Source organism: Prionailurus viverrinus, chromosome B3, assembly GCF_022837055.1.
Source record: "Prionailurus viverrinus isolate Anna chromosome B3, UM_Priviv_1.0, whole genome shotgun sequence".
NCBI lineage: Eukaryota > Metazoa > Chordata > Mammalia > Carnivora > Felidae > Prionailurus > Prionailurus viverrinus.
In genome coordinates this window covers 32,267,963-32,293,309 of record NC_062566.1, presented here as the reverse complement: position 1 = coordinate 32,293,309, position 25,347 = coordinate 32,267,963, and the positions used below count along the sequence as shown (strand labels likewise).

General features: G+C 54.2%; 1 protein-coding gene and 1 long non-coding RNA gene across 7 annotated transcripts in view; one reads left to right on the top strand and one right to left on the bottom strand.

The window, feature by feature from the left end:
* Window positions 1–610: 610 nt before the first annotated feature.
* On the bottom strand, window positions 611–13,786 carry LOC125167548 (uncharacterized). Of its 5 annotated transcripts, none has more exons than XR_007152822.1 (4): window positions 13,196–13,786; window positions 4,853–4,942; window positions 3,694–4,615; window positions 611–2,124 (listed from the first exon to the last, which is right to left on the bottom strand). It is a non-coding gene; the product is annotated as an uncharacterized LOC125167548 (long non-coding RNA). The 5 variants fall into 5 exon arrangements; XR_007152821.1 differs by lacking the exon at window positions 611–2,124 and having other exon boundaries at window positions 3,305–3,951; window positions 4,246–4,615; XR_007152820.1 differs by lacking the exon at window positions 611–2,124 and having other exon boundaries at window positions 3,305–4,615.
* Window positions 13,787–14,162: 376 nt separating this feature from the next.
* Window positions 14,163–25,347, top strand: part of CORO2B (coronin 2B) — a 131,983-nt gene continuing 120,798 nt past the window's right edge. Inside the window, exon 1 of one of the 2 annotated variants that reach the window (XM_047861790.1) lies at window positions 14,163–14,266. In XM_047861790.1, the coding sequence (XP_047717746.1) occupies window positions 14,252–14,266 (15 nt within the window). In that variant the 5' untranslated portion in view covers window positions 14,163–14,251. The remainder of the gene's footprint in view (window positions 14,267–25,347) is intronic. The other variant, XM_047861792.1, reaches the window with a different exon arrangement.

Genomic DNA, 25,347 nt, shown 5'->3' with positions numbered 1-25,347 from the left:
CCCTCTCTCTGCCCCTCCCCCATTCATGCTCTGTCTCTCTCTGTCCCAAAAAAATAAATAAACGTTGAAAAAAAAATTTTTTTTAAAAAGTATTAATCATTGCTATTTTCCTTTTTTCATACTTTTATTTTTAAAAATTTTATTGGCATGAATAAATGTATATATATACATGTATATGTGTATATACGTATATGTGTGTGTATGTATGTGTGTGTGTATATATATGTATATATATATACACATATATATACACATATATATATACACATATATATATACACATATATATACACATATATATATACACATATATATATACACATATATATACATATATATATATATATGTATATATATATATACCTTTAAAACCCACTTTTAGGAGTACCTGGGTGGCTCAGTCGGTTAAGCATCCAACTTCAGCTCAGGTCATGATCTCGCAGTTTGTGGGTTCGAGCCCCACATCAGACTCTCTGCTGTCAGCATGGAGCCCGCTTCAGATCCTCTGTCCCTCTCTATTTCTGCCCTTCTCCTGCTCACACTCTCTCTCAAAAATAAATAAACATTTTTAAAAAACCATTTTTACCATCTGTGTTTCTTTTCCAGCCATTTTTATTATTTCTTTCATCGCAAGAGCACAGCTACAAGTAAGTTTGCTGTGTCGGGGAAGGGATGACCCCCACTCCGCATGTCAGATGCACTAGAAAGGGTCACTGCCTGGAAGAGGCATTTGTCTATGCCCCCAAGACCAGGCCTGCCTGATGCTCTGTGTCTGCCTCACTGCTTTCTGGAACCTTCCTGCCCAGCTAGGAATAATACCTGCTGGGGGGCCCCCAGTCTTAGCCGATGGTTCCACAACATCCCCCTCATCCCCTGGGCCTGGCTGCTTCCTCTGCCATGTGGTTCTCGGCCCCAAGCCAGCAGGGAGGCAGACCAGGGTGAGAGCAGAAGGGAGCCTCACGGTGTTAATTGGTGCTAACGAATTCCTGCAGCCCCGTCTTTCCGTCTTTCCTCCACCGCTGCGGGGAGGCAGCTTTGCACTTTGCATCCTGAAGTCAAGCGGCCCCTTCCCCATGCCCTAGGTGTCCTGCACACATGAGAAGGGTGGGAGCAAAGAGGGTGTTAGTGTTAAAAATAGCACCTTCTCTGTGCCGGGGTCCTTCCTAAGCGCTTTTCGTGGATGCTACTCGTTTAAGCTCCGCAACAAGGCAGGCATTATTCGGAATCCCAATGTACAGCAGATAAGCAGCCAGTATATCCTGAGTCCTTACTCTCTCCAGTCTCCATCCCAGGCCAGGGACAGACTTTGCCCCAGCAGGTGGCTGCTGTCAATCATTTTCTCTGTTTGATAGAAGAGGAAACAGGCCCGGAGAGGTTAGGTAATTCCACGAAGGTCACACAGCCAGCGAGTGGCAGAGACAGGATTTGGACTCAGATGGGGCTGATTCTAAAGTCTGACGCTCTTTACCACCACCCCAAACATCCTCTCTGAGGGGCCCCCACTTAAAATCCTGTCTCAATCTTGTGGATACAGGAGGTGCCTGTAGAGACCCCGGGCCGTCCCCTCCCCTCCAGCCTCGGGTCACACCTGCAGGGAGTCACATGCTGCAAAGACTTGCTTCTGGCCCTGGATGCCTCGCTGCTCCAGGCTCCTGCCTGCCCCCTCCCTACGCTGTGACCCATCCATTCTCCACAGGCCTCCTCCGTGGCGTGGCGAAAGAGCAACTTAGGCTCCCCGGCTCCTGGCTTTCCTTTCCTGGCCTGGAATGTGGCAGCAGAAGTCACAAGGGGGGGAGGAGCCCAGTAGTGCTGCCCGGTGCTCCTGGGGTGAATGTGGCAGGAGCCAGGGCGCTGGGGGCCCAGGTTTGGCCTCTCTTGACTATCGATTTGCTGGGGTCCAAAAGGAAGGATTTTGCAGCAACAGCTCAGCACAGTGTGCATTTCTCTCTCCCTCTCTTGCTCACTCATGCCTGACTCTACTGACCTTGTAGCAGCTCGAGGACCTGGGGGGCGGGGTACAGTGATGCAAAGTATTCAATAAAAAACTCCGACCCGCTGATCCCCACCCTCGTTCTTGAGTCTGACGCTTCCTGTTCTTTGACTTCCACGCTTCAATTTTCTCATCTGAAAGTGGGCATAAAAACAGAACCTGTTTCACAGAGTTCTTGTAAGGAATAAGTGAGATGACGTATCTCACATGCTTTAAAGGATAGTCCTGGCTCATGGTGAGTCCTAGAGGGATGTTGGTTATGGTCCTCATTTGTTATTATGAAGCTAATCCCCAGGGATCAGGCAACGTGGGCCAACCCCTGAAGGCATGGGGTAAACCTGGAGATTGAATACAAGCATTGGGGCTTCCAGAACCTTCTTTGCCACTGACTAGCTGGGTGACCCAGGGCGAGCTGCCTGCTCCCCACCCCACCTGCTGCTCCCCCCCTTACCCCAATCTCATACTTCAGTTTCTCATCTGCAAAATCCAGATGGTTGTAAGGATTAAATGAAATAATAAGTGTAGAGTGCTTAACACAGTGCCTAGACATAAATGGTGGCTATTATCATCATTATCACTACTTACTCTCTGAGAGGTTGTCATGGGGACGGGAACAAAGAGCAAGTTTTTTTTTTCTTGGTTTGTAACTAAGGACACAGGGACCCAAAAAGTCAAAATGACTGACCTGAACTCCACCGCCGATTTCTGGCACAGCTGGGATTTAAGAACATAGTAGCACCAGTCCCTCATACTAATAAACTGACTTGCTGTCTACAAACTGTCTCCAGGGGCACAGGCTTGTTTATCCTAGCCTGAGACCTGGTCATTTTGCCTCCGTTTTTTTTTTTTTTTTCTTTTTTTAATGTTTATTCATTTTTGAGAGAGAGAGAGAGAGCAGGGGAGGGACAGAGAGAGACGGAGGCACAGAATCCGAAGCAGGCTCCAGGCTCTGAGCTGTCAGCACAGAGGCTGTCGTGGGGCTCAAACCCACAAACCATGAGATCATGACCTGAGCCGAAGTCAGACGCTCAACCGACTGAGCCACCCAGGCGCCCGTTGCCTCCGTTTTATAAAATGGGTTTTTATTGGGGCACCTGGGGGCTCAGTCGGTTAAGGGTCCAACCTCAGCTCAGGTCATGGTCTCACGGCGTGTGAGTTCGAGCCCCGCATCAGGCTCTCTGCTGTCAGCGCAGAGCCTGCTTGGGATCCTCTGTCTCCCACCTAAGCCCCTCCCTTCCTTGTACTCTCTCTCTCTCTCTCTCTCAAAAGTACATAAACAGACATTTAAAATAGATTTTTATTTTTTAGGGCAGTTTTAGGCTGACGGCAAAATAGAGCAGAAAATACAGACTGCCCACCCACCCCTGCCCCCAAACACAGACATCGCGTTTCTATCAACGTCCTGCACGTGGCAGAGAGGGACATTTGCTATGATCCATAAACCTACACTGACACGTCATTGTCACCCAAAGTCCGTAGCTTGCATCAGGGTTCCTGCCTGGTGTCGTTCAGTCTGTGGGTTTCGACAAATGTGTGATGTCCTGTGCCTACCGTTAAGGAGCGTACAGAATAGTTTCACTGCTCCAAAATCCTCTGTGCCCCGCCTATTCCTCCCGTCTCCCCCTTCGCCCCTGGCAGCCTCTGATCTGTTTGCTGTCTCCATAGCTTGCCTTTTCCAGAAGGTCATGTAGCTGGAATCATACCGTATGTGGCCTTTTCAGACGGACTTCCTTCACTTCATGACATGCGCGTCAGGTTCCTCCGTGTCTTTTCCTGGCTTGAGAGCTCATTTCTTCTTAGTGCTGAATGATATTCCGTTGTCTGGATGTACTGTTGAGGGTTACCCACTCCCCTGCTGAAGGACATCTCGGTTGCTTCCAAGTTTGGGCAATTACGAACGAGGCTGTTTACCGCTATAAACACCTCGTGTGGGTGTTTGTGTCGACGTAGGTTTTCAACTCCTTTGGGTAAATGCCAAGGAGCATAATCAATGGATCGTATGGTAAGAGTATGTTTAGTCTGGTAAGACACTGTCACCCTGTCTTCCAAAGTGGCTGGGCCACCTTGCGTTTGCACCAGCAATGAAGGACAGTCCCTGTGTCTCCACACCCTCACCCGTGTTTGGTGCTGTCACCCTGGGGAGCTTTGCTCCCATTTTGCAGGTGGGGAGACTGAGGTGCAGAGAAGGGAAGGCTTGGCCCCGGCAGTGACAGATCGTCCTCCCCCTCTCCCTTCTCCCTGTGCCAAAAACTCACAGTGTGGGGACCGATGTGTGTTCTTTGGCTCAGGAGTCATTTTTCCAGTGGGGTCTGTGCCCTGCCCAGCAGGCTTGGGGCAGAGTGTCACCTGCAGGGAGAGGCTCCTCTGGTGGTCACCTCAGCAAGCATCTTCGCAGAGGTGATCCTGGAACACAGGGCAAAGCTGCAGGCCGGGCTGTTTCTCTCTCCTTCCGTGGATGGTGGGGTGGTTATGGTAGGTGCTATCTGGCTTACACTTCCCCCGGGGAACCCCAAGTAGGAAACTCGGGGCCCTTCCATGCTCTCCTTTCTTTGTCCCCTGGGGGACACAGAGACTGTGGAAGACAGGCCTGTCCCAGCGAAGCAGCAGGGCAGCACAGGGAAGGATCTGTGTCCAAAAAGACAAGAGACCAATGCGGTGCGGCAGAAAGAGCCCAGGTTAGAGCCACACTGACCCAGAGGCGAATCTTGCCTCCATCACTGCCTCTTGGGTTGACCTTGGGCTCCAACTCTCCGAGCCTCCATTACTTCATCTGTAAAATGGTCATAAACCCCCTCTAGGACTGTGGGTAAAGACAGATGGAGACAATGGACCTAAAGGGACCCAGCCCCCGAAACGGCTCACCTTGAAATCCTTGACCTTGGGTCCCCATGTCTGATGATGGCAGAAAACACTCATCTTCCCACCTCCAGGGGGCCCCGGCAGGATTTTGTCCTTTGGGAAAGAAGTTTGGAGGAAGACGATTAGGAATTTGGATTAGCACACGCGGCTGCGGGCGGCTAAAGACCACGTTTCGGGCTGAGGAAGAGTTTGGGGATGGAGATCATCTGCGAGCTTTTAGAGATGCAGAGTGTTCGTCCAGCCCCAGACCTACTGCACCAGAATCTACATGTTAACAAGATGCCTCGGGAGTTCATTCATGTTTGAGGAGCCCTGCCTTAACAGCGAGTTAAGGAGAAGACACCCCCAGCTAGCCTTTACCTACCCCAGCCAATCCACGGGGAACTGTTGAGCACAGAAGGCCAAGGCAGAGAGGGAGAGAAAGAGGCAGAAAACAAAACCCTTCCCAGGACGGCAAAGATCTACCTAGGACAGTATTGACCGCACCTCATGGAGTACCTTCTTCAAAACTTTTAAAATCCCCTGCTAGTTAGTACCTGAGACCGGTCAGGGCCTACAGTGCCCCCAGTGCAAGATGCCTGGGAGCCTGGCCTGGACCCCGCCTGAGCCTCAGCCCCCCATTCGTCTCCTTCGGGTACCCTTTCACCTTTCCCCCCAGGGCATGGGGTTGGCTAGATAACCCTCCACCAGGAGCACCGGGACTCACACTTGGGGAGCTGTCCCAGAGCCCTGTAACCAGCTCTCAACTCCAAGAGGGCGGACGGGTGGGTGGCTGGTTCCCACAATCGGGCTGGTGCTATCGTTTCTGCAGGGTGGAGGTCACGGGAGATGGCGCCACTGAAATGGGGCTGCCACACTGATGAGGAGCGATTCCCGTGCAGACTCAGGACAAGTTCAGGCCTCTGGGCTGCCATCAGTCCGCTGCTGACCCTCGGGCTCGAGCCCTGTGCGTGAGTCTGTGTGGTGGCTCTCGCCCATCCATGATTTGCCCATAGTGTCACCTCTGGCCTACAGCACAGAGTGACGGGGGTGTTAGCGAACGACCTTTGCCCTGGTGCCAGCCTCCGTGACCAGCCAGGGCACGTCTCCACCCCAGTGCAGTCTTCTGTGGCCTAAAGCACTTGTCATTCCCACCCTGGCATTCTGAATGGTCAACTTATGACCACAAAACGAATGATGCTTCTCGGTCTCCCACATATTGGGTAAGACTCACATTTATGGGCATCATCAATAAAGCAGATGAAGACCCTTTGAGAAAGTCAGGGGAAGCTGCTGTTTCTGGACAACCCAGAGGATGATGCAGCGTCACGACTGATGCGACTGGCCTGAAAGAAACAGGAGCAGGGGGCTGCAGAGGTGAGCAGATCCATACCATTCTGATAACGAGCAGGTTCCTAAGAACCACGGCGTTGTGAACAATAACCGCGTTCTCGTCTTTTTCTCATGGTGGAAGACAAAGGATTAACCAGGAATGACATGTTGGACAATAAAGAACAGGAAAAGAAGATGGCTCTTGGATTCTGTTAGGAATCTTCATCCGCACGGACTGGGCAATAAACAAGTAAGTTAGTTTCTTTTCTGTACGTGTGATTATAAATCTTCATTGATAAATCACCGTGCCCCACATGGGCCAAGAATCGTGCGGTGCATTTTTTTTAATGTTTATTTATTTCTGAGACAGAGAGAGACAGAGCATGAGTGGGGGAGGGGCAGAGAGAGAGAGGAAGACACGGAACCCAAAGCGGGCTCCAGGCTCCGAGCTGTCAGCACAGAGCCCGACGCCGGGCTCGAACTCACAAACTGTGAGATCATGACCTGAGCTGAAGTCGGACGCTCAATCGACTGAGCCACCCAGGCGCCCCTGTGTAGTGCATTTTAAAATCAAATTGTTTGGGGCGCCTGGGTGGCGCAGTCGGTTAAGCGTCCGACTTCAGCCAGGTCACGATCTCGCGGTCCGTGAGTTCGAGCCCCGCGTCGGGCTCTGGGCTGATGGCTCAGAGCCTGGAGCCTGTTTCCGATTCTGTGTCTCCCTCTCTCTCTGCCCCTCCCCCGTTCATGCTCTGTCTCTCTCTATCCCAAAAATAAATAAACGTTGAAAAAAAAAATTAAAAAAAAATAAAAAAAATAAATAAATAAAATCAAATTGTATATATAAACATGGATCCTCCCCCAACACACAAATTTCCACAAGGCCCCCACGCGCTAAGGGAAGCTCCTTCCGGGGGTGGAGATAAGCCTTGTTCTTGTGAACCAGAATCAGCACATCTTGCAGTGGGCAGAGACCTTGGCCACCATCTGGTCCAAAGCCTGCTCTTTACAAATGATAAGGGGCTGAAATGCAACAATGACACCTCGGGGTATTTAACATGGACGAGCTGGTGAGTGCTGGGAGCTCAGAAAAGGGAGAGGACAGAGTGTCCAGGCGACGGGAGTATCCTCGGAATGAAAGGGCTTTTTCTGCTGAGCCATCCTAGAGGAGACTGGTGCGGAACATTCCTTAGGCAGCGGTAGGGGAATCAGGCACCGAGGGGGAGAGTGAGCAGGACCTGGGGGGGGGGGGCACTGCTGTCGGGGACTCGTCTGGCTGGAGTGCATCCTGGAAGGGCGGCTGGGCTGTAAGCGGATCTCTGAGACCTGTCTCTGAGTCTCTGGAGGCCCCACCCTTGCCCTCCAAATTGAAGAGCTTCTCTCCCATGAGGCCATCTGGATACATGCCATTCTCATTCCTGGGGGCATCTTCGGGAAAGCCAAGGGCGGCTAACCCTGGGTGGTACCTGGAGCCACTGAGTTTGCACACTGTTTCAAGCCAAAGCACGGAAATCCAAAGCCACGGCCCCTCTCTGAAGCTGTTTCAGGCCGACTCCCCTCGCCTCCTCCTGTCCCTGACGTGCCTGTAATCTTGTCTTCAGTGGAAAGATTTTAAAAGCCTCTGGCTAAGATGTTGAAGCCCAGGTTAACATTCAAGTACGTTGCCTGAGAGATGGAAATGAAACAGCCCCTTCCTCTCGGTTCTGCGGGGTTTGTGAAGCACCTTCTTACCCGTCCGCCAACGGGCGCCCACCATACTCTATGGTGAAAATCAGTGTTTCCCAGAATCCCAGGAAGACTTATTTAAACACACTGCTGGACCCCACCTCCAGAGTTTCTGCATCAGTGAGCCTGGTGTGGGACCCAAGAATCTGCGTTTATAACCAGCTCCCAGGCGAAGCTGCTGCTGGTCTGGGACCCACACTTTGAGAACCACTGATGTAGGTGTGATCAAAGTTGAGGTTCAAAAGGAACTCAAGGCTGGATATGTGGTTCCCAGGTCCCAGGTGGCTCTTTACAAGGAACCGCTCACACCCTCTGTTGGTAGTTGGGGGCATGGCAGGGTGGTTTTCCCCCTTTCTTCTTTTTTTCCCAAACATTTTTCATCTTTATCTATTTATTTCAACTAAGTTCATTTATTTATTCTAAGAGAAAGAAGGAGAGAGAGAGAGAGAGAGTAAGTGGGGAGGTGGCAGAGAGAGAGAGAGAGAGAGAAAACCCCAGGCAGGCTCCGCACTGTCAGCACAGAGCCAGAGGCGGGGTCCGAACCCACGAACCGTGAGACGGTGACCTGAGCCCAAGTGAGACGCTTCACCAACAGAGCTACCCAGGTGCCCCAAACATTTTCCAACTTTAATAAATGTTTGCCAGTCGGTATTTCTAGAGTAGATGGGTTTCTGTAATCTCATTCTGTAAATGAGTAAACCGAGGCTTGGCGAGGCCATGGGGCTTTGGTAAGCCACATGCTCACGCGTGGCAAAGCTTGAGCTGGAACTCAGACTTCCTGATTCCTTTCCCTGCACCCCGGAGGAGTCCTAACCCACAAGCTCCTCAGGCAGATACCCTGTCCCCAGTGCTCTGTCACTGAGATCCCATAACAGTTCTCCGCGACCAGTGTTGTTATTCTTCTCCGTGTTGGAGAGGAGGAGACCGAGGTACAAGGAGGTCAAACAACTGTTCTGATCACGCAGATAGTGTGGGGAAACCAGGATTTGAACCCAGGCATCGTGGCCCCAGAGCGCAGCCCTTAACCGCCGCATGCTATGCAAGTAGGCGGTGTTTCTGGAACACGTCTGTCTCTGGGCTGCGCGTGCAGTGTCTGCCTGTGCAAACCATCTTCCCTCCCTGCGACTAAACGTGCCTGTTTACCATCGTGGCCCCAGAAAGAGCTGGAAGAACAGACTGGGGGCGGGGGCGGGGAGGCGCTGACCTCCGGCTTCCCTCACTGAACCCCGTTCTGTGGCTCTTCCTCCTTCATCCACTTCCGTGCCTCCCACAAGTGTGCAGCACGCCTATGGACACACACACCCACACGCGCTCACACAGGCTCACAGAGTGGGGCACGGGTGAAGAGCCTGTGGCCCAGGTGAGGGTGTCCCCAGCCAAGGACACACAGATGTGCCTACTTTCAGGAGGCTCACCGATCACCACCCCTCAGATACAGGGTGAAGGATGACACCCCACGTCGGGGGCCCCCTTGCCAAAGTCGGTATTATGTGCATTGTCTAGGGGCCAGGGAGAAAGGGAGTGAGGGACAAGGAGAGAGAGAGTGGGCGAGAGATGGACCGAGGCAGGGACAGGAACATAGAGACAAAAGCACACACAGACATGAGAGGACAGGGGGGCAGAGCTGGAGGACAGACAGGAGGAAGAGAGAGCATGAATGTCCAGCGGAGGGAAGGCAAGAGGAAGGAGAGCCCCCAGCCAGGCATGAGGAGCAGTGGGGGGGGTGGGGGGTGAAGGGCAGAGTGGGAAAGGCAGGCACGAGTGGGTCTGTTGGTGCAGAAGTGTGGCGAGGTCACAGACACGCAGATTCGAGGCATGGAAAGGCGGGGACAGTGGCGACACGAGGTGGAGAGAACTCGGGAACTGAGGCAGGTAGCAGGGGAGAGAGACTGGGAAGACAATGGAAAAGAGATAGGAAGGGAGAACTGGGGACCAGGAGAATTGTATAGAGGGAAAGGGCCGAAGCGATGCGCTGGAACCACCGAGAAAAAGAGCAGTCCCTGCCCTCAAGCAGCTCCTCCTCCTCCAGGAAGCCCAACACACAAACAGGAAATGACAAAACAATGCGCAAGTGCAGAAGGAAGCTCCGGGAATATGGAATGTGGCACAGAGGCTGGCATCTGAACCATCACAGTCCTGGTCATAGTCCAGGGAGGCTCCCTGGAGGAGGCAACATCGGAGGAAAGAAAGAGGAAGACTCCGATGGGCGCTGAGGGGGGAGCGATGGGCAAGAGTGTCACGGAGACAGGAAGCCTAGGGATTAAAGGGGCTGGGGTGTGCCTCGGAGGGCCCTGTTGGGGCTTCATCCTGAAGGCATCAGGAAGCCCCCTGATGGATTTCAAGGAGGCAGGTCTCTGTGTGTTTCCTCAGGGAAGCCTGAGCTGCTGGGTAGAGAATGATTGGTGGGCACAAGATAGGAGGCAGGAGGATCAGTCAGGGAGGCCCAAGCAAAATAAATGGCTGCACTGGGCAGCGGTAATGGAGATGGAGAGGAGGGGAAGGATTTGAGGGGCAGTGAGGTCTGCGGGGCCTGTCGACCGAGCACCCAAGGGCAGGTGGGATGTGCCTGTAGGTCAGGGGATGGCATGAACGAGGCGGCCAGTGAGCACAGGAGGAACACCCCCTTCCTCTGGGGCTCCATGGCTTTGGAAATTCCCCTCCGTTCCCTGCTACGGTGCAGCAGGTCTGGGATGTGTCCCCACGTCCGTGGGCAAGGACCAAGCCCTTCTCACTCCCAACATGGCACCCGGGCAAATGAACACACTAGTCAGGGCGGAGCCTGACTTTGAGAGACCCAGCGCCTCACTCTGGGGTGCCGGGACCGGAGCCAAGGGGTTACTAAGGCAGAAGCTAAAGGTGATGTCTTATTGGATTGATTGAGCCGTTACCCAGCATGCCCCACATGTCAGCCATGCCTTGTGATTGGAAAGAGAGAACACATGGTCAGAGCCCATCCAAAGAGGACAAATCTACTTAGTTCTGGCCATTATGACACAGTTTGGATCAGGCCACTGTGGAGGTCGTGTCAGGAGAGCCACCTAGAGGAGGTGCCATTTGAGCTGGGCTTTGAAAGATGAATAGGAGTCTGCCAGGCAGAGAAAGCTGGGTGGAGGCATCCGAGGCCAAGGAGAGAGCATAGTCTAAAGCATCGAGGCGCCAAAGTGTCTAGGGGAGACAAGCGCACTCTCATTTACTCCCCAATTTGCAGGGCATTCCCTCAGTTTCCCTCGGCTTCCATTGCAGCTCCGTGTCTGGTCCCAGAGATCACCTTCCCATTAGACCACCGGCATCCAACTCCTTCCTCAGGCTCTGCTTTCGGGAGACTCCAAACTAAGATGGGCTGCGGGGTGGGAGACCTGGGGCAGGAGGTATCGTGGTATAGACAACTGCACTACAGAAAACGCATTTCTGAGTATCTTCTCTGGGCCAAACCCTTGATTTGGCAAGCGGATGCAGAGTTCTTTGAGAGGGTCCTCACGCTCCCAGACCTCCGTCCTGACTGGGGACATGAGACAAGAGGGGTGAGCCACCAGCACATGAGGGATCAGGAACGTTTTCTGTCTGCCTTTGGAGCGTGTCACATGGGTTGTGGGCAGCAGATTGATGTTCCTAATTACATTTGGCTCAAGCTGATATTAAGTATTTGTCTCATTCCCAGAGCCCACAATGCCGGCGGATGGTGGGGAAGGTGCCAAGAGGCATGCTGGGTAGCTGAGGCTAACAATCTGGGATTTTAAATATCCATGAGAGATAAAAGTGGACAAGTCACAGCCATGGGGGAAGGGTGACTGGTGTTCTTGAGTACCTTTAATGGCTTCCAAGAAGGACTGGAGGGGTCCTAGAAAAGGTCCTGAGGTCCATCTTCCTGTCTTGAAGGCTGACCTACCCAAGACCGTGGAGACAGGGAATGCAACCCATTTCTGATGCTGGATAGCTAGATGATGGAGATGTTTTTGTGGATCTAATTTAAATTTCTTCTAATGCAGGTCAAAGGTTTATTTTGCTTGATTCGTTGTTAATGGCATTACAGATTCACCAAGCACCAACTGTTTGCAGGGGTGGGGGGTACTCAGTAACAGGGCATGCCTTCGTGCTCAGGACACTTGTCAGCTCACCGTCTCGACTGACGGCAAGCTCATGAAAACAAGACCAGGCACTCAGGGGCAACAGGGGGAGTATGGGGGCTGGAGTTGCCCCTGAGCTTCAAGCAATGTGGCCAAAGGCACAAAGTCCCACATGGAAATAGGAAGGGTGTGCACAGAGGAGCATCTGCTCCCCAAGAGAACTGGTAAGTCATTCCAACTCCTCACCTGTGGAACCAGGACTAAGAGCTGTCCTTCCACATCCTAGGACAAGTGTGAAGCTCAAATAAGGAAGCAGGTATGACTGCACCCTGGAAGCCACCGAGCCAAGGCACAAGGCTGTGCCTGATCTAAAAAGACTTCTGGGGGCGTCTGGGTGGCTCAGGTGGTTAAGCAGAGGCTCTTCATTTCAGCTTAGATCGTGATCTCAGGGTTTGTGAGAGCTGCGTTGTCAGCGCGGAGCCTGCTTGGGATTCTCTCTCTCTCTCTCTCTCTCTCTCTCTCTCTCTGTCTCTCTCTCTCTCTCTCCCTCTGCCCCTTTCCTGTTCAGGAGCTCACTCTCTGTCTCGCTCAAAAATAAATAACCATTTAAAAAATTAAAAAAAAAAAAAGACTTCTGTTCAAGTCCTATCTCTGTCACTGTGTAATCTTGGGCAGGTCCTCTCCCCTCTCTTGAGTCTGTTCACTCAACCAAATGAAGATGATAATTCCTTCCTCATACTCTTGCATGTAGGATTACAGGAGGAAATGAAAATAAAAATAGCAGGGCGATCCACAAAGCACTCTACAGGTGCTGATTACTCTATTATTGTAGTCTACTCGGTGGGCTCCTTGAAGGCAGGCAGCCAATCTCCCCTGTTCTGCCAGCACCTGCCACGGAGCAGGTGCCCCTACGCCACTTGGTCCACTGGGTCCTAGTTCATTACTTGGTACAACCGCGGTGGAGCTGGAAGCCAGCATTTCCGGGCTTGCAGAGGGAGAGGGGTGCCCGAAGATCCCTCCCGCCTCCGCCTCCCTGTCCACTAACCCCTCCTCTCCGGAGTCTCAGCGGTTCAGTATCTGCCAAACCTGTTCTGCTCAGGTGCTCGGGAGGGGGGCCTCCCTTCCAGTGGTTGTCCCTCAAGTCCATCAGCAGCTCAAGGGCATGGTGTGACCCAGGTCAGGATGAGTGCACCACACAGGTCGCGCCTATGTTCCCCCAGAGCAGCGCTGCACCCAAACGTGGACTCACCTAGGGCAGGGTTCGTCCAACCTCGAGAAGACAGCTTTTACAACATGGGGTTCCGTGGAGACCTCGTGGCGACGTGGAAAGAGCGGGCGCCAGGAGAAGCGCCTGGAGCCAAGTATGGCCGTGTGCCCTTGTCTAAGTCACTTCCCAGTCTGGTCCTGAGTTTCCTCCTCTGTGAAACTGGCTGCAATTCCCTCTGGGCTGGCCAATCGCTGCGGGACTTAGGTTCAAAAGACTGCTAGCGCGGCCCCCCTCCCGCGACCCTGTGCGGGTCCGGCGAGGCCTGCGGCCGCCACGCCCCTCTCCGCTGCCGCGCGGCACTCTCGGCCGGGGCGGACGTCGCCAACCTCCAGGGGGCGAGCCCGCGGGCTTCTCGGCCCACGCGGCGCCTCGGTCGTCTGGCGTGTGACTTCAGCAGCGTCCCCGGGCCAACGGGGCCCTCGAGCGCCGGGGTGGCCGCGCGCGCCCGCAGCCAGCAGGTGCCAGGGCCCGGCCTCTCCCGGACGCGTGGCGTCCGCGGGCGCGAAGGGGTTAAGGCCGCGGGGCCGGGGCGCCAGGCCCGGGCTCCGGCAGCGGCGGTGCCCGGCGGCGGGCTAGCGAGCCCCAGGCGCAGGGCAGGGCAGCGGGCGTGCGTGCGCTTCCTCCTCCTCCTCCTCTTCCTCCTCCTCCTCCTCCTCCCTCCGCCTCCTCCTTTGTAGCGAGTTCCCGGCCCCTCTTCCTCCCCCCGCCCCCCAGCCTGGGCCCTCTCCCCCTCTCCCTTTCTTCCTGCCTCGCCTTCCTGCGGCGAAGGAGGCTCATCTATTATAAATGCACATTCGGGGCTGACATCAGCGGCGAGCGGCGGGCGAGCGCCGACGAGCGGTCCCTGCGCGCTGCCCGCCCGGAGCGCGGCCCCAGGCTCAGCGGAGCCGCCCGCGGGGCGCGGGGAGCGGGGAGCGCGCCCAGAGCTGCCCGCGCCGCGCCGGACCGCTTCCCGCCGCCGCCTCGGGCCCGCGGTGGACCCCGGCCGCCGCCCCCGCACGCCGCGCCCGCGCCCCCGCACCGCCCCGGAGTTTCTGCATGACTGTCACAAAGGTAAGCGCCGCTCGCCCGCCCTGCGCCCGGGACCCGCCGGCGCCTGCAGCCCCCGGCCTCGGCTGCTGGGGGCGCGGGGGTGTGGGCGTGGGGAGGGGGGCACTGGTGCCGGGAGGGTGCGGCGCGCGCCTCCTCTGCTTCCCCGGTCCCTCCAGTCGTTCCGGGCCCCAGGGACTGCGGAGGGAAGGGGGTTGGATGCCGCTTTAGCAGCCGCGGTGGTTGGGACGACATCTCTCCGCACCGGCCCACCCCGCGACTGCATTTTTAACCCTGTTTAGGATGCTGCATTTTTAACCCCTGGAGAGCAGTGTTAGGCAGCTGCGTGGTGTCCCCCATTGGAGCGCGCCACGGGGAGCGTCGCTGGCAGGACAGTGGGTGTGGGAACGGGTTTGTCGTCCTGGGGAAGGCCATCCGAGGGGAAAGCCCACCCCACCTGCTGGCCTCTGCCGCCCATCCCGCGAACTCTGGCCCCACTCCAGAGTTACTCAGTGGAGAAGGCGCTCCCCAGCCCCGGGAGTTGCTACCAGGGATAGGACAGGTTCTGTGGCGACTGGCTTAAAGAGGGAACGTGACAGGGAAGGGAGAGATGCGCATTCTGGCAGTTCCCATATTGGAAGAGAGTTCTTGGACTGTTGGCACTGGGGCCCAGGTTCATTGGAGAGACTTCGGGGCCTCCCTGGTATGGAAAGCTGACCAGGGTGGTAGAAAGTGCCCAGGATTAGGAGACCTGAGGAGACCTGAGTTCACTCCCCGGATCACCCCCAAACCCCGTGGATGACCTTGGCTGGGCCCTTCTGCTTTGGGCCTCAGTTTCCTCTTGTGGAATATGAAGACGATAATGTGGATCCTGGGGCTGGTGACAGACAGTGGAAGAACCAAGAAGAAGATCCAGGGTGTGAACCCACACTTCTCAGAGCGCTCCTTCAGGGTAAGGCGCTCACAGCCTGGCCTTGGCATTCGGTCCGGCAATCCACACACCCAAGGCCAGATTCCAGTAGCTGCCCACCTGGCTGTCAGAATCGGAGAGTCGGAGGCCAACATGGAGAGGGCAGCTTACTCGTGGTCAGAGTAGTGGACCAGATGGAGGGTCAGCTGTGGAGGTGATGGGAGGGGTGGTCCTGGCTCCTTCTGATAAGCCAGGGGCTACCACTGCCCCCATGAAATCTGTCTGCCATAAGACAGCATGTCTGTTCAGGGTCTTTGAGCTCAGTGCCCAAATTGCCTCTTAGAAACACTGCGGGAAGATGTGCCTGGGGGCTGAGGGTCTGCTTTGGCTAGTACCGGCAGGGCTGGCTGGGAAGGATTATTATCATTAAGGTTATTAATGTCGAAGACGCAAGCAGGCCGAGGCAGAAGAGTAATGGATGGGCCTGGATGAGAGATAAAGGATATGAGATTTGTAATAATAGCACTCACATCTGACTCAATGCCTCCCCTGCGCCTCTTTATGTGCATGAGCTCAGGTAGTCTTCCTTCCCAGGAGGCCTGCAAGGAAGGAATGTTCAGCCCCCTTTAAGAGAGGAAGAAGCAGAGGCTCAGAGAGGTCAAGTGACTTGCCTAAGGTCACACAGCGAGTAAGTAGCAGAACTGGGGTTTGCCTTCAGATGCGTCTCAATCTATGGCCTGGGATCTTTCCATTGCTCTACACTGTTGAGTACCCTGGGGATTGGGTTATTCCCAGGGAAGGGGGTCAGTAGTTGGAGGCTCAGGCCCTGGGGTGGAGACGCCATGAAGGAGGGTAGTTGTCTGCTAAATTCATTGGCAGGCCAAGCCTCTCGGTATCTAGTGATTATTCACTAATGCCCTCCCCTTTCCCCCACCCCCCGCCAAACCCTTCTGTATGTTTCTCCTGTTCTAACCAATGTGGCATCGGTTTAAGCCAGCTCAGAGGATTAAATAAAATCTCCACTTTAACCCTATCTTCTCTCCCCTTGGCCAGCCCTTCACAGACCGGAAGTGTTCACGTGGGGAGGGCTACAAGAACAGGAGAAATGCAGGAGAGGGGTCTGGGGGCAGTCCGGCTGCCTGAGAGCCTGCTGGAACAGCCTGCGCCATGATTTCCAGAAGAACCACAGTGCTCTGGGAGTCTGAAGCCTGGCCTCTAGTCCTCAGTCACCCACACACAGGCTGTGTGATCTTGGGCCAGTCACTCCCATCTCTAAGCCTGTGTTTTCCCATCTGTGAGATGCAGCAGTGAGTTTCATTGATGTCTTGGGTCCCTTCTGCTGGGCCTTGGTACAGCTTCGGTGAGGAAGTCAGCTCTGATGGAGACTGGGGGGCTCTCTGTTCTGGGGAGGGGAGGGGAAGGGTTGGTCTAGTTATAAGCCAGATATGAAGAAGAATCCTGAAGGGGGTCTGGAAGGTGGAATCACTGCTTACCAACTGGAGTGACAGGCAGGGGAGGAATGGATTAGAGGGCGAGACCCCAGCCCTTGCTGAACCTCCTCTAGGCAAAGGTCCTCCCTCTCTGGTGAGCCTCGGCTGCCTGCCCCTTGGAGTCCTCAGGGCCAGGGTTAGGTGTGGATTGCAGCAGGTCTTATTACCTCAGAGGGCCTGGAAAGTGCACAAGAGGAAACCAGATGACGAGCTGCTAGACCTTCAGTAGGACTTCCTGAGAGCAGGTGGTCCTCCATTTTCCATTTACCATCCCCATTCCCACACGTAGCCCAGCCGCCTTCGCGGTGAGGTCCAGCCGCTAAAGTGGCACATAGATCCTGGGCGGTTCTGGAGGGACCCCTGCCCTAAATGGCACTAGAGCTAAAGAGCCCTGCAGATCTCTGGAGGGTGGCCTTCTCGCCCGATGGCATGATTCCTGGTTATGACGTTTTTTCAGCTCTATCTTACTGTGTGTAGTTTCGTAAGCTATCTTAGCTTCTTTATGTAACGAGGAGGAAAAGGAAGAAGAAAAGAAGGGATGCGGCTTCCCAGACCAGAACCATCCACGGGAGTAAGGTCCTTCCTGCCCCCGGTCTCAGTCCAGTATCTGTCCAGAGGGCAAGTCAGTGTTTAGGGAATGAAGGCCGCTTTCCCAGGAGCAGGATGATTTTGTTCTTTGGGTTCTCACGCCTGCTCTTTATACTTTTTCTGTCTCTGTGCCACTTCAGTCATATGTCAGTGCTTCTCTGGTTCTAAATAGGTTTCTAAACTGCCATCAACTAGAAAAACAGAACAAAATACATTAGAATTGTGTGTAGAGCACAAGTCAATAGGCTATAAGAAAAGTCTGCACGGGCGCCCGGGTGGCTCCGTCGGTTAAAGCGTCCGACTTCGGCTCGGGTCGTGATCTCGAGGTTCGTGAGTTTGAGCCCCACGTCGGGCTCTGTGCTGACAGCTCAGAGCCCGGAAGCTGCTTCAGATTCTGTGTCTCCCTCTCTCTCTGCCCCTCCCCCACCCGTGCCGTGTGTGCGTGTGTGTGTGTGTGTGTGTGTCTCTGTCTCACAAAAACAAATAAACATTAAATTTTTTTTTTTTTAAAGAAGTCCGCCAGCTGTCATGCAGGACTTTGCAAACCCCTTTTGTTGCTTCTAGGGCCTTTGGAGTGATTTCTTGGCTTTTGTCTGGATGTGACCAGACTGGACCGTGGGGCTTGGAGGTAAGGAAGGTGATGACTTATAGTGACTGGGCTGCCTTGTTCCCAGGTGCGACTTGTTGGGTTAGACGCCAGTGAGCTCGGTGCTTTCTGCGTTCCCACGGTCAGCTCAGGGGGTCAGCGGTCCAAGAACAAAGAGCCCTGAGGAGCAGGAGTGCCTGACGCACCTCAGAAGGTCTTAGGAGAAGGAGTGAGTGCAAGGAGAAGACTCCAGATGCCAGCATCCCCCTCTAAGCAGCCAGTTCCAGGTTCACAAGTGTTATCAGCAGTCACACTGTGGCCCCTCGTTCCGTAGGTCACCCCTTCTCTCTTCTGTGCCTGTCCCAGCAGAGCACGGCTCGGGGAGGGGAGCCCATGGCTCCTCCTGAACGCAGTGGGGCTGAGGACAGGGTTGCCTTGCCCAGGTAGTTACTAACAGGCCTTCATTTGGCAAGGTCATGTGTCTCTCGGGCCCCGAAGAGTGGCCCCAAGTCATCCAAATCTCTCCCTTGACAAATAGGGGAACTGAGACCCAGGGAGCAAATTATAACTTGCCTAAAGCAAGTGCTTTTCCCACCCGGCTGCCCTGCAAGGGGCCCCCCAGGCAGCCTGAGTGGGGACAGGGCCCCACTCCAGTCACCCCATTGCATCGGCCTGGCCTGGATGCTGGTGTCTGAGATTCTCTCTGCTGGGCAGCCACCCCCCTTGTTGAAAACTCCTCAGGGGTCAAGGTGTATGGGAGCCCTTGCTACACCCAGGGTCAGGATGGGGAGGAAGAGATACAAAGCCCTTCTGCCTCCGACTCCTGGACCCAGGATCTAGCTTACCCAGGAGATGCCTGGACTCCCAGACATTCCACTTCCCAGCACTTCTTTCCTGTCTGGCCCTTACTGGGAGAAGAAATGAGAGAGCAAGCCTGTCACAGAGCCAGCTCAACGGCGGAGACATTACCCGCACAGACCCAGCTCCCAGAAACCTGGGGGTGGCGTGGGGCTTCTGCTTCTCTGTTCCGTGTACCCATTATACCTCCTCCCTCCACTCAGTTCTTCTTCCAGAGCCCTGGCATTCTCATGCTGAAGGTCTGTGGCTAACATTCACCCATTCGTATCTGAGCTCCTATTCTGGGCCAGGCCCCGTGTGAGGCATTAAGGTCACAGAATGCCTAAGCCACAGGCCCTGCTGTCCGGAACCTTGGAGAAGATGGGTGGGGAAGGAGATGTGCCAAAGTCCTGAGCTAGGAGTCTCAGCGTCCAGCGGGCACAAGCCAGGAGAGGTCTTTGGTCTGCATACTTTAAGTGTTCATAACTTCAGGATCTTTCCTTCCTTACTGTCTTTCCCTCCAGGCAATGCAGCTCACTCTCAGAAGAGCTCTGATGAGTTACTTTCTTCCCATATGTGCCCAGATGCCCCGTGTTCTCTTGCCTGGGGCATTGCCACCTTAGCACCTGTGGCAGCCCGCAGAGGCATCTGGGATGCATCGTGGGGCTCCCCAGGGCCCCAGAAGCCCCCTGGCTAGCTGGCCGTGTGGAGTCAGACTAGACTTGAGCCTGGCCGGCCTGGGAGTGTGGACACTGGCTAGACCAACGGCCTGGCAGCATCGGTCCCTGGCAGCTCGGAGATGGAGTGAGTTTTTCCATTTCTCTCCCAGGTTGGCTAGCCTGGAGCAGACATGGCCTCAGCCACCGCCGGCTCCTGGCACCGGGGCGGCCCAGATTCTGATTTGGATATGCTAGCCACAGAATTTGTCTGGTGTCCAGGAGATGAGAGAATGTGCAAATTCCCTCTGTGCCCAGCCCCCTCTCCTTCCGGCTTCTCCTGATCAGCTTGTTCTGTTCCCCTTCCTTTCCCTGCCTGGGGACCCTGCAGGCTCAGGCCCAGCCCCCGGAGTAGCCTGGAGCCTGGGAAGCTTAGAGCAGCTGGCACGGAGCAGGCCCTGCCAGGCAAGGACAGATGCAAATCCAGTGGCTTCCACATGAAAAGAAGCTGTTTAGAATGAGCCTCTCCTTTGTGGGCCTGGAGTGTGGAACCAGCTGCAGAGAAGGCACAAGTCGGTGGGGTGGGGACAATGGAGGAGGAGCCATCACCCGCCTTTCTTTGCCCCTTCCCTCCCCCTCCCCCAGGAGGCCCCTGGAGGGGCCTTCCTAATTGGTTTCTGGCTGGCACCCTCCTTCCAATTAATTAACACAGCAACGGGAGGCACCCGGGTCTGCTCAGGACAGTCCCACTTACAGAAAACAAACATGGGCTACTGCACTGAATCCCTCCGAGGGTCCCAGGGTGAGGAGGGTTCCCCCTATTTACAGATGAATAAATAGAGTCTCCGAGTGAAAACATGGCCACACCCAAATCACAGAGCTAATGTGGGTCAGAGCTGGGATGCACACCCAGGTCTTCTGACTTTGAGCCAGAACCTTCACAATCCAATCACGCATGGTCCACATCCTATGAAGATTAATCACCGTCCTCACAAGAATAACAGTTATTAAGCAGGCATTGGGCACACTTGATCGCGTTGACTCTGTGCAACCATGAGGTTGATTCTAGTATCAGACGATCCCATTCTCCAGAAGAGGAAATTGAGGCTCAGTGAGCATAAGTGAATTGCTCAAGGTTGCAGGTTTCGTGGGTAGGGGAGTGGGTGGGGATCCGTACCCGGCCACCTAAGTTCCAGGATTGTATTCTGTCCAGAGCAAAGGGCTCTTGTCTGGGCATCTGGGGCCCTGGCACCAAGGTGTGCTTGACAAGTGCTGCTTGCCTTGGGGGTGACATCTGTGGATGTGGGCTGCTTAGGCTTTCCTGTGGCCTTTGCTGGAGCTGGGAGCCACGTAAATAATTTGGGGGAAAAAATGTAAGCTGAGCGAGTGAGGAGGAAGGTATCCTGCACATACGGCATCCGACATCAGACGGGGCCTCTTAGGCAAGGTGGCCAGCCCAGGGGGAGAACAAGTGTGATAGAGGCAGGGCCACCTTCTCCATTTCCACGAAGCTAGCTTTGTGTAGGGAACACACAGGTCTGTGGTCCAGACCTGCAGCCCTTACCCTCTTGAATATGCAAATTCCCTCTGTGCCCAGGGTGGGTGGCCCTCTGGAGATGGCCCCTGGTTACCAGGGGGCGCTGGTGGCTGAGAATGCCAGCTTTAGAGTCAGACAGATGGCCCTGTATCATTTCCTTGCTGTTTGTTCTTGGGCAAGTTGCCTAACCTCTCTGAACATCTGTTTCCCCATCCATTAATTGGGATTGATAATAGTAGCACTTAAAAGGATTATTATAAAGATTAAATGAGCTGATCCGTGTGAAGCACTTACCACATGCCTGGCAGTTAGTGTTAGCTATTAACGTCGGGTAGACAGAAAATTAAACACGCTTACAATGAGTGTCCTGGGGCTTATGAGATGAGAAGTACAGGGAACTCTGGGAATAACAGCAGAGGGCCCGACCTAGTCAGAGGGGCGGGAAGGTGACTTTTAAGCTGATTCATGAAGGATGAGTAGGAGGTAGCCGGTGAGAGGGAGGAGCTGAGGAGTGGGTAACGGAGGTAAAGGCACAGGCAGATGCCGGGAGTCAGATCACTGGCCAGGAATGCTCCCCACATGCCAGCGTTGTTGGTGAGAGCTCAGCACATGGATTGGCTCCTTTTACGCTCAGAGTGACTTTATGGTGTAGGTTACGGTCATCCCCACGTCAGGAATGAGGAAACAGGCACAGAGAGGCCAAGTAAGCTGCAGAAAGTTGCCCAGCCAGGCAGATTAGAGGCTGGTCCAGATGTGGGCCTCTGGACTCCCGCATTCTTTTTCTCCTCCTCTCTGTGGCTTCCTGATCTCGGGAGGATGGCTTTTCCGTGGGCCACTTCTTAAAGTCGACCTGGGCAAGGGGGGTACGGAAGTGCCACATTCAGTGGTCCAGCCTCTGCCGCCCCTCAGAGAGCCTCCCCGGTTAGAAGAGCTTTGTTTGGAAGGGCAGGGCCTCTCCTGGCTGGCAGGCAGCTCCAGGGAGGGGTCATTTGTTTTTCCAGAAGGAAACTTTGCTCTGGCAGGAAAATTTCCACCTTATATTTTTACTGGGCCCGATTCTAACCGTTTTTATTCTCGAAATCTTTATGATTATCTGGGCTGGCTCTTGGTCTTTAAAATAAAACTGTAGGGACATATACACACACGTATGTATGTATGTATGTGTGTGATGTTTCACAGGGCATGGCGCTCGGGCCACAAGGTGTGAACTTACTGGCCCCTGTGTGAGACAGATGATAACACCCTTGAAGGCTCCAGCTGCCCAGCAGGGGGATATGGGGACGCTCCCTCTGGATGGGTGCTCACACTGATCCCTAGAAACAAGCCCCCCCCCGTGCTCGGTGTTCAACTCCAGAGCTGTCTGAGGTCGTCTGGTCCAGCCCTCTGCCTCCATGGCACTCCACGCTTTCTAGGAACATGAGGCTGACTCCTAATCTTAATTTAGACCCGTTTAACAAATACTAGTCTCTTGTAGGCAGTTCCCGGGCTCTCGCCGGGTGTTAGGTCCCTGCTTTCAAGAAGCTGACAGTGAAATAAGGAGTAACAACAGCAGAAGGCGCTGACCTTTCTAGGGTGCTTTGTTTATCCCGGGCACACAAAAAGTGTTTCGCGTGTATTTACTCATTTAATCTTCCGGTGTTCTTACTGTTCCCCTTCCTGTAGGTGCAGGCACAGAGGCCCAGAGAGGGAAGGGAGGTAACTTACTAAGGTCGCCAAGCCGGTGGTGGGGGGTGGGGCGCGTAGCGTGCCTTCCAGGCCTTTCTTACCACTCAGTCTGGCAGGTAGCGATGACCCTGAGGCCTGTGGCCAGGTCAGGGGATCTGGAGGCAAAAGACTCGGGCTCTGCTCTTGTCTCTGCTCCTCCCTGCGTGACCTTGGGCTAGGCCCTCAACGTCTCTGAGCCTCTGTTTTTCTCATCTGTGAAAAGGAAATTCATTTCTCCACCTCACTAGGGCACGGTAATATGTAAGTAAGGCACTCTCTGTAGATGTCATGAGGGGGGTAGTTTAGTGTCTCTGTAATTGGCACCTGTCCTGCTCCCTTCCCCCACCAGTGTCCCACCGCTTTGGGAGTTAGGCAGTCCATCCAACAGCTAACCCCCTTCTCCCCTGCTGTTGCCCTGACTGAAAAACTGTTTCACACTGTGTCGGCAGAAAGGACCAGTTCATCTCCCCCGAACAGCCTCTGTCTGTTTTAACTGTCAGGCTACTTTGGGGCAGATGAAAAGTTGCTTTTCCCTCTTCCTGTCCTATTTTGGCTGTTTTAATATGCTTGGGACAAATAATCTGGCTATAAAAATTGGATGTCCTGCTTTCGTTTGAAAAGTGAGGCGAATAAAGCCTCTAAACCTTGATCTGGATCCCTGCGGGCCCGAGCTCCCTGCGGAAGGTGGGGGAAGGTTTGTCCCAAAGCACAGTCTTGCCCAGGTCTCTGGGAAGAGAGACCCAGCCCCCACTGGCAAATGGCCTTGACCTTTGCTCCAGATACATCCTGGCACCCCTGAGGCTCAGACCCATTTTTCCTTTGAGTTTATGGAAAGAAAGACCCTCTACTAGCTTTTCAGTAAACCATTTAAACATCTTGAATATGACTTCAGAACTAACAGCATTACGATCTGGGATCTGGGGGGAATTGCCAGGACGTAGAACAGCTGATGGAAAGAAAGGTGTTGGAGGAAGGGGACAAGAGGATTTAATTCCTGAGGTTTTGGTTTAGCTTCATGAAGAAAATGTTGTTCACACTTGCCCTGCTGACCTCCAGGTGAAAGATCACGTTGCAGGAATGCATGGGGAAATTTGGGATTCCGAGAAATTTGGAATTCTGGGAAAGGGGATTTCTGTGTACCTGAGGGTCCATCTGATAACTTTTTATTATCACAACTGTGTCCTCTAAAGACCCTGGGTCTGCCTTCCTGCCATAGTCATTATAATGAGTGAGAACAAACTCAAGTTGTTATGGACTGAGGCTATTCTGTCAAATTGGCCTTTTCAGGGTCCAGATCTGCATTAATTCCCGTTTTCTGGGAGTTCCTGTGGTGCCCTGTCTCTACTACATCAGCTGTAGGTAAAAAGGCCCAATGTGTTCTGTTGTATGAGAATTGTTTTCGAGCATGAACCTTGACTCCTTGACTTGACTGTGAGCTCTCAGGCCAGAGATGATGTCTGATTTTTTTGGTATCTTTCACAGCACTTGTCAAAGATGTGGTGTAGACTTTGGGGTAGCCGGTGCAAAATACAAGGTTGGGTGGGATTTTGAGGAAGCCCAAACTATTCCCTGTATGTGGCTGCCTGGGCTAAATCCTTACTCCTGTACATCCGTGGACTGTGAGAGCTGGAAGGAACTCTAAAGCGGTGTAATGGGGTCCCCCATTTTGCAGAGGAGAAAAGTGAGGCCCTGAAAGGTTTACCTAAGGGGGCACAAGTGGCCAAGTAGGGAGTGGGGCTCCCTCTGGTTGATGGCAGGCTCAGGTTGGGTGAGTTTCAGTTCAGTCGGTTTTTCTAAGCCAAGGGCTGATTCAGAAGTAGGGGAAAGTTCTAGAAAGGAGACCCTGAGAACTTCACCTCGATGGCAGGGGGCACCCGAATGGAGAGGCTCAGCTCCCCAGGTAACCAGCCAGGACCACCCTGCCTGGCCGTGGCCATGGCAGAGGCAGTAGGAGTGAGCTCTGAGTCCTTCTGCTTGGCCAGGGGCTGTGATTCCCGAGATCTGGCAGCCAGGGGACCCACGTTCCAGGCTGCCACCGTGGCCGCCACAGAGGCCCGTGAACCCCACTCTCCCTCCTGGAAGCCAGCCCTCCTGGCACGCTGGGCTGCAGGCAATCTTTCCCTCCTTTGTTTCTCTGAAACCATTAGAAGGGCCTCTGGGTTGGGAGCCTGGGTTGCTAAGAGCTTTCTTCTGGCCAGACCTTATCACTGGCTTGAGAAGTCTCCGGGCAAAGTTTTCCCTGGAACTCTGGCTTGGAGGGAGGGAGCCAGGGAGGGAGAGTGGGCGGAGGAAACAGAGGGGGCTCAGGAGCAGCAAACAAAGCCACCCCTCTGGGGGGCCCCTGGAGACCCAGAGTGCTGGACAGCAAGCTCTGTGGGCCTTTGCTTTAGAAAAGAGCAGGAATGATGTCGAGCCTGCCCTCCATGCTGAGCGTGTCGCATCCGTTATCTCACGTACCCCACAATTCTGGTATTACCCCCGCTTTACAGAGCAGGAGAACAAGCCTCAGAGAGGGCAGCAGTCGTCCCGGCTTGCACAGTGGGAAAGGGTGGACTGAGACCTGACCCTGACCTCTCTGACTGCACAGCCCCACGGACATGCAGAAACCTCGGGGCCCCCTGGCCAGATAGTGGGAGCTGACTGTGCTGTGTGATTGCTTTTTTAAGATCACCCTCCCAGCACCGTGTCCAGAACCACTACAGTCTTCAGTTCCTTTGGGCATTTCAGATGTTATTAAAATATAAGTTCCCCCAGGAGGGGTAATACCTTACTTGAGTGGTTATCATTGACTGGGCCC